The following is an 8,592-nucleotide window of genomic DNA, read 5'->3' on the forward strand; positions in this document are numbered from 1 at the left end:
AATATGATTTCTGCTGCATGGCGATAATTATTTGGTGAGTTTAAAGGGTTGTTGTTGGTGACACCTTAAATTATTGAGTAATGTTTTATATATAAGTTTCAGGATTTAGGGTGTTACATAGGCTGCTCAACTCTGCAGTACCTCAATCTATCTTGTTTATCAGCCATAATGTCTATAAGTAAACCACATAAGCATTACACAAATGAAAAACAATAAGCTAAAGCCAAAAAATGCAGATAGATAAATTTTTGAGATGCATCTCCGAATTCAGGAAATCAAAACGTTGGAAAATTTCAGAGATGCATCTCCGTAAAATTTTGCAAATCAGAATGATGTTAATGGCGGAGATAAGGTCCATACCAACATCCAAAATAATGCATTGGTAATTGAAACTACCTATCAAACATATTACTCGTGTAAATGACATATCTAAAGTACCTATTACATAACCTAATGCTCAATTTCTACAAATGTATATAGAAAATCATAAAAGTTTAGAAAAATAAAAAACTTACCAAATGTGAGTTAAGTTTAATGTTGAATAGTCTCTTTTATCGATTTGATGTTAATGGAAGAAGATTTGAAGTGAGTTGAATGATTTTGAGAGAATGTGAGTTGAGAGAGTTTCAGACTTGAGATGTTGAGAGTTTGAGAGAGTATTTTGAGAAGTGGGGAAGGATAAAGGGTATGATGCCCTTTTGTTTAACACAACGTCCGAAGATGCATATCCGTAAGTTACACGGAGATGCATATCTGTAATGGTTTTTGGCATAGCCTTAGGGTTTAATTCATGAACGAATGTGTTTCGAGTGCGTCCAGAAATGCATCTCCGTGAGTTATACAAAGATGCATTTCCATAATGATTTTTGGCATAGCAACGGGGCCTGATTCAGGAACGAATGTGTTTGGAGTGCGTCCGAAGATGCATCTACAGAATCTGGGGGTATTTTAGGTATTTCACGAGGGTGTGATATCAATCCTTAAAGTGTCTTAAGAGGCTATCTCTGAAATCTCATAAGTTAGTGTTTTGTGAAAAGTTATATAGCAGGTCAAGAATTTACGGAAGTATACTTCCGTATTTATTCCGAAGTATATTTTCAGACTATTTTACAAAATTGAAGGCGTGACTTACTTACATATGTATTTGGTGTATTTGAGGTGCATCCGAAATTACATTTTTAAATTTATTCGAAAGAACATTTCTAAACTTTTCTTTTTTCAAAATGAGAATTTGACTCATTTACATGTATATTTGATGCATCTAAGATGCATCAGAAATACATTAGAGTGCGGAAACAATATCTTTAATCAACCCCAAATTATAGATGACAAAAATCTTATTTGTATAGGAATCAATTTACAAATAAATTGAATGATGTTTTTTTATGAAAAAACTTCTCTTAAAAGTTTAGAAAAAAATATTTAAAATTATAGATGCATTTTTCATTGAATAAAACTTATCTGAATTTCACCTTTAAAGAATAAATTAAAAGTAAATAAAAAGGAATCCATGTTAGTTTCATCTATCTATTCAAATAGTTAAATTCCAAATTGACCCAAATGTAGATGAGTCCCCATCAGACCAGACCAAACTAATAAAACAACAAAGCTGAAGCACCTTCATCCCCAGTCGCACACAACTCATCTTGCCGGAAAACGTGCTCACTGTTCCTCCTCCACCGCCACAACCAGTAACCTACTTCGCCACACGATTTTCCGAATTTCTCTCCACCGCCATTTACAGCCGCGTTAGCCGCCTCTGCAACACGCTACGCCGCAGAGAATCGCGTCGCAGCAGATCAAACCAGAGCTCTACTCAAGGTAGGTAAAACTGAACGTAATTCCGAGAAATTCTTTCATGTTTACGACAATGTCTACCTCTTTTTTAAATCAATTTCTCTTCATAAAGTGATATTCTTCATTTTCCTTTGTTACCATAGTACTGTACTACAAGACGAATCTGAATTTGTATCTTATAGCAGCATTTTGACATTGTATTCAGTTTTGCACATTATGCCATAGAACTGAAATTCAAGAAGTTGATAACAACTAACAAGTACAAAAAGGGAAGTTTTTTACCCTAATGAAAAAAGGAAAGTGATAACAACTAACTAGTTGTCTATAGTAATTGTTATTAGTACTAAGATTTTTTTTTATATATATAATAATTATTTGGCTTTTGCCTACAGCGATGATGGAAGCTGGCTAAGGAAGTAACTGTTCCGAAATCGAGAGATGGAACCTCTTTCAGCTCCACCTGGTTTTGTATCCCTAACATCTTTTTTCCTGAAAAAGGATGACAAGGTTGAGAAAACCAGTAAGTCCGACCCGATTCCTGCAAAGACTAAACCTGAGATGGATGACAATACTTCATACAACCAGATTAATGCACATCGGCCATGGATAGTATTGGACCAGAACAGGTGCAAATCCGAGGAATCATGCGCGGAGCATCTTCCTAGGGTTAAATTGGTAATTTTGCTAATTTTCCTGTTAATGATTAGATCCGAGATTCTTGAGTCTGAAATGAGATGCATTAGTAAAAGTAGGGGAATATGAATAAATTTGTATGATCTTGGCCGTTTGAAAAATCAGTGTTGCGTTGGTTTGTTTTATATTAAGTAATGATTTTCAGCAATGAATGCGATACCTTAACTACTGCTACCGGTAGAATACACGCACATAAAAACTATAATTATGTTTATGATTTAGGCTTTGGATTGCTAGTAGCAAAGAATCAGTTATCTGTTAGAACTTACAAGTTAGTTTGGAATAGTTAACGATAACTGCATTCAGGCTACACTATTAATGTCCGAAATCTGTTCAGTGTTAACCAAAATTTAGAATCCAAATTCAGAGAGTACTAAACTAATTATTTCTTTGTTTTCATCTACTTTTCTACATTTTCTCAGTTTCTTTCTTATTTCCAGAATCCTCCTAATAAATTTTCTCGTCCAAAAGGAACCGTATACGGATGTCCAAACTGCAGTAATTGTTTAAAGGTAGACATCCCTTTTTCACCTTAGTTTTAATTAATGTTATAGAGATGACGTCTTCTCCTATATACATATTTGTTTGGTTTTTATTTATCAAAGTCTTGAATCAGGTAACAGCAAGGTGGCATCCTGAGGATGCAAGAAGAGAAGTTCTCGAAGAAGCTCCTATTTTCCATCCAACAGAAGAGGTACCTACCACACCACTTAACGTAATAGTATTAGTATGTATTCACCCGTGTGTTTTTATGTGTATGTGTATCTCTTGATTTATATCATCAAATGTGGATTCATATGCTTGTTGAGTTTATAGAATACAGTTGAATACATTATGAAGGCACTAAAGGAAGCTTAAATAATATGGATTCATATGGTTGTATACATCATGCAGGAGTTCAAAGATACACTTGGATATATTGCAAGCATACGTTCCCGAGCAGAACCTTATGGAATCTGCCGTATTGTCCCTCCTAAAAGCTGGAAACCGTCATGTACTCTTGAAGAAAAGAATGTATGGGAAAACTCTGAATTTGTTGCCCAAACTCAGCGAATTGATGGGCACCAAGTTCAGCATGCACAAGCAATTATGGCTAGCTCTTATGATACTACTAAAACCAAGAGAAGAAAAGTGAATAAAGTAGAGATGGACTCTCATCTTGGTAATAGAAGCACTTGCACCTCAAATAACGGAAATGTTGAAGGCTGTGACGATGAGCCTGAATCCGGTCCTAAATTCACTCTCAAAACGTTTAAGAAATTGGCAGATGAATTCAAGATCCAATACTTCAACTACAAGGATAAGATTAAGATTATGGGTTCTGATAAGAATTCAGCCATACATCAACAGCAATGGGAGCCATCTGTTGAGAATATTGAGGGTGACTATGGACGGATTGTTCAAAATCCATCTGAAGAAATTGAGGTATATTGATGAAATTTAAGTGAAACATGTAATGCTTTTTATATATTTTGTCCTTGATTATTTGTGAAAATATTAATCATGTAATTCTGCCATATTGTTCTAGGTTCTCTGTAGTAAGGCTGGATACTTTAGCAGTGGATTTCCAATTCCAACGGTTTCTGATCCTCTGAACGCAGACACTTACCCTGAATATATGAAATCTGGATGGAACTTAAATAATATGCTTTCACTCCCAGGTTCTCTGCTTTCTTTTGAAAACCCTGAAGCTGCACATAGATTTTCCCCTAGGATACATGTGGGAATGTGCTTTTCTCCACTTAAATGGGTAATGTCATTGAATTATTGCATCTTTGTTTCTTTCCTAATTTTTCATGTCGGAAAACTTCCATATAAAATTCAAAATGCAACTATAGAATCTCGTATTTACTATCCTTTATAATCAATTGGCAAAACAGAAAGTTGAAGAGCACCAATTATACTCATTATGTTACATGCATATGGGTGAACCCAAAGTATGGTATAGTGTCCCAGGAAGATCTGCTGATCACTTTGAAACAGTTTGGAAGAAGTATCTCGGAGATATGAATGCAGGAAAACCTGATTTGCATAATCATCTGGTAAGAATATGATTGTTTCTTGTATTTTGCTTTTCATTAAAAAGTGACAGTGGTGTACTCTGAATACCCTTTTATTTCTCATATTTAAGATATATTAAGTCTTTCAATGTGAATCTGTATGCTATTTTGACAAATGTCATATCATTGGTTTGGACTATTCATATATACTAATTTCACCTATTAATTCATTATGTCCAAACTATTTACCATATCTAGAAAGTGTTTATCTATCACTCATGTTGTAATGCCATCATTTTCTATCATTTTGTATTACTCCCTCCGTCTCATAATAAGTGTCTTATTTAAGCAATACGTCGGTTTTAAAAAAAAAAAATCGTTAGATGTGTTGATTTTAATGATAAAATTAATATCATTTACTAAAATGTCCTTACTCTAGCTTCGAATGTATGTATTCTTTTGGCTGTTGATGTAACGTTTTAACAATTATAATTATATCCATCAATATCCAATACAAAAAATAGAAGTTGAAAATATTCTTCAGCAATCACATTAAATATGAGGTCTGCAATATGTAATATTGATTCTTGATATGAATATTCCGTACAGGCTATGCAGTTATCCTGCTCGGTATTGAAGGCAGAGGGTGTCCCGGTATATCGTTGTGTTCAGTATCCTCGTGAATTTGTTCTTGCCTTCCCTGGAGCATATTATTCAGGATTTGATTGTGGTTTCAACTGTTCTGAAGCAGCAAGTTTTGCTCCTCTGGAGTGGCTGCCTCATGGACAGAATGTTGTAGAGCTATATTGTGAACAGAAGAGGAAGACATCAATTTCATACGATAAGCTGTTACTGGGAGCAGCAAGGGAAGCTGTGAGGGCCCGCTGGGAAATTGATATACTTATGAAGAGCACGCCCGACAACTTAACGTGTAGAGATGCATATCAAAGAAATGGGATCTTACCAAAAGCTTTGAATGTAAGTCCTTCAGTTCTAATTCGTAAATACGACGAGATTGTTTATTAGTCGACCTCAATTCATTTCATTTGTGCAGTCTCGCATCAGGAGTGAAAATTTGAAGAGGAAATTTATTTCCATTTCTTTCAAATCACAAAAAATGGATGAAAACTTTGATGCCAGTTGTAAAAAGGAATGTAGCATATGTCTGCGTGATTTATTTCTTTCAGCTGTTGGTTGTTCGTGTTCAGATGACAAGTTTGTGTGTCTTGATCATGCAATGAAGCTTTGTTCTTGCCCTTGGACAGACAAAATTCTCCTCTACCGTTATGAAATCAGTGAATTGGAGGTTCTTCATCAAGCTTTGGATGGAAAACTAAGTGCAGTCTATAAATGGGCCAAAGAAGATCTCGGTTTAACTGTGCGCTCAGTTGCCTCCAAGAGATCAAAACAAACCCCAGAGAAAGTAAATGGTTCAGTAGATTCGTTGAAAGAACCTATATTGCAGTCACCGCTGGATTCATTCAACAAGTGGAAACAGCTTAAATCGCAGGCAACACCAAATGCTTTGGCGGGGAAACAGAGCGAAATGGCCTTCCAAGCCAAAATATCCCCTGGTAGCACTAACAGTAATTTGAATGTCATTCATCCAAAAAATAACTCAACTTTACTTCATTCAGCAATATTGAATGAGATCAAAGCTAAAGAGGAAATGGCGGGGCACAATTCTGCTGCAAAAAGCATTGGTGAAGGAAGTAATTCTGCTGGGATCAAACCTGATAATAGCAAGGCAATTGGTGATAACCTCACAGTTTCAAAGAAAGTAGGAGACTCAAAAGTTTCAGAAGTTTCATCAACTCCAGGCTCCGGTTTCTTGTCTTTTCTACGAGAAGACATTTTTGTTGAAGATTCATCTGCTGATACTTCAAGCTCTTCTAGTTCTTCAGAAACTGACAAGGTGTAGAAAGCTGAATCGAAAGGGAAGCTTTTACTTTTTAGAGAGTCCTTTCTAGTTTTATCAGTGTAGGATGATAAATTTTTCATGCAAAATGTGGCGCTGGTTTTTTTGGATGAAACATTCATCAAGATTTCCGGTTGATTTTAGTGTTTATACTAGTATCACAAAGGTTGGCAAGTAACTTAACGTTAGTAGTATAAAAGAACCAACGCTTCTATCAGGGGTTAAGCCAACTCTTGTTGAGGCCAAAAGCAAATCCTAAATTAAGACTTTTGACTTAAAAATATAAGTCATTTTAACGCTAATGATAATGTTTAGTTTAAATTTTACTTGATTTTCAAAATGCAGAGTACTTTTGACAATATTAATAAAAAAATTCCAATTGTATTTATTTGCATTACTTTCAATTTAACATTTTCAAACTTTTATCTATATCAAAGATGAATATACCAATATATGATAATAACGTTTTAGTAAAAAAAAAACTTTGATATAAATATATTTTGTTTAAATAGTCAATTGATTTCCGTAAATTGACATGTTTTTGATGAAGTATTTAAATGTCAAATTCCAATGAAAATCCTAAACGGAAATATTGGAAATGTGCAAATTCGGGAGATAATTTGACTTAAACTTGTTCATTATTCATTGAATATTGTTCATCTGATTATGATATTTTTATTGCTCATTATAGGGAGATGAAGATGAAATTGGACATTGAAAGGAATAAAGTCAAGTTGTTTAAGATTATGTTGATGGTGTCTTGGATATTGTTCTTTGCATACTTAAAGATTTGTATTTGAACTTGAATGGTTTTCAATGTGATTATTGGAGCCTGTATCTTTTTGGGTGTCGTCCCTATAATTTTGGGAGTTTATGAATTTTGTCTTTGTAATGGTTAATTAATGGAAGATGTTTATGGTATTTGTCCCTGTAAATATGAGTTTTTTCGTCCTTATATCTTAATGAATAATCTTAATGAGTGACCTTAAAGAATGACATAATGAATTGAGATAACAAGAATTGCCAAACCTATATAGGTAGAAAGACACAAATTAAACTTGTCTAACATAAGTAAAATGCATATAACCCAAAAGACATATGTCTTTTTGTCATCCAATACACATATGTATCAAAATACATAACCAAGAGATTTTTAAATTACACAACAAAAAAGTCTCAAAATGCATTTAAGGAGGTCTCAAAATACTTAACATAAATATATCATCCCAAATACATCACTAAGATGCTTCATGTCTACAAAGTCATATTCCCTTGAGGTTCTTGCATTTTAGAACCCTTGTTCTATCACTTCTCCTCACTTTCAAGTTCAATTTCTTTACAACCTTTGTTTTTCTTTTCTTTTTCTACATAACAAATAAAACAACGTACCAGATTAAACAATATGATATAAACATGTTTGTAGTAAGTTGTAGAAACTCAACTAGTTCAAGAACTTCAAGAGTTCATGCTGCTGCAAAAATAGCTACCTGAGGTACCTCATGTTCAACATGCGCAGACAAAATATAATCAGGTACATAAAGAGATATACCAGACTCATTTGCAGTAGTTTGAACTGGTACAATTGTAACGGGTGCAAATGTTACATAATTCACATTTGGTTGAGGTTGTGTTGCCTCGAATGTTGCCATAAGATTTGCAGGAAATATTTGAAACTCATGATCAATATCACTAGGTGCAGTTACATATACATTAGGTTCTTGTGTTGCAGTACCTGAAACATGTGATTCTTGGCTTTCAATTCCAAATACATTTATTGATTCATTTTTCTTTGGTTTTATCTCAAAATACACCACAAGATTAATAACACAAATGCCCTTGGTACTAGAGCACTAACATTAATAAATGATACAAATGTATGACCATGTATATCTTTATTTTTTGAGCTTTATGGTCAATCACAAAACTAATACATCTTCTTGCATTATGACCATGTGTACCACATATTGTGCAACAATAACTTGTTTGTGTCCTTCTCTTATTAGAGTCCTCATCAAGTTCCCTATTCCTCAACTTGTTAGGTATTTCAGGTCCTCTCTTGTAGGTTGGACGTAACATTTCTTTAACATCAACCTCTGGCCACATTCTTGTCCATTAATAAGACTTACATTCAAACTATAACATGTGATATATGTATGTATCCTTGAAGTAATAATCACCCATAAA

General features: G+C 34.1%; 1 protein-coding gene across 1 annotated transcript; it reads left to right on the forward strand.

The window, feature by feature from the left end:
- The first annotated feature begins 1,535 nt into the window (after positions 1 to 1,535).
- On the forward strand, positions 1,536 to 7,343 carry LOC127126033 (putative lysine-specific demethylase JMJ16). The gene is made up of 10 exons (XM_051054894.1): positions 1,536 to 1,821; positions 2,190 to 2,472; positions 2,931 to 3,002; positions 3,107 to 3,184; positions 3,385 to 3,915; positions 4,019 to 4,240; positions 4,371 to 4,532; positions 5,100 to 5,468; positions 5,545 to 6,405; positions 7,100 to 7,343. The coding sequence occupies exons 2-10, from the start codon at positions 2,236 to 2,238 to the stop codon at positions 7,124 to 7,126; spliced, it is 2,559 nt and encodes an 852-aa protein (XP_050910851.1). The 5' UTR covers positions 1,536 to 1,821; positions 2,190 to 2,235; the 3' UTR covers positions 7,127 to 7,343.
- Positions 7,344 to 8,592: the final 1,249 nt, after the last annotated feature.

The sequence above is a fragment of the Lathyrus oleraceus genome, chromosome 3 (assembly GCF_024323335.1).
Source record: "Lathyrus oleraceus cultivar Zhongwan6 chromosome 3, CAAS_Psat_ZW6_1.0, whole genome shotgun sequence".
Taxonomy (NCBI): Eukaryota; Viridiplantae; Streptophyta; class Magnoliopsida; order Fabales; family Fabaceae; genus Lathyrus; species Lathyrus oleraceus.

What these genes read in the sequence shown, in the direction of transcription:
- LOC127126033 (XM_051054894.1), top strand. Translation starts at nt 2,236, where the DNA reads ATGGAACCTCTTTCAGCTCCACCTGGTTTTGTATCCCTAACATCTTTT. An exon ending in TTTTCCATCCAACAGAAGAG is followed by an intron (nt 3,185 to 3,384) that starts GTACCTACCACA and finishes TACATCATGCAG; the next exon opens with GAGTTCAAAGATACACTTGG. An exon ending in CTGATTTGCATAATCATCTG is followed by an intron (nt 4,533 to 5,099) that starts GTAAGAATATGA and finishes TATTCCGTACAG; the next exon opens with GCTATGCAGTTATCCTGCTC.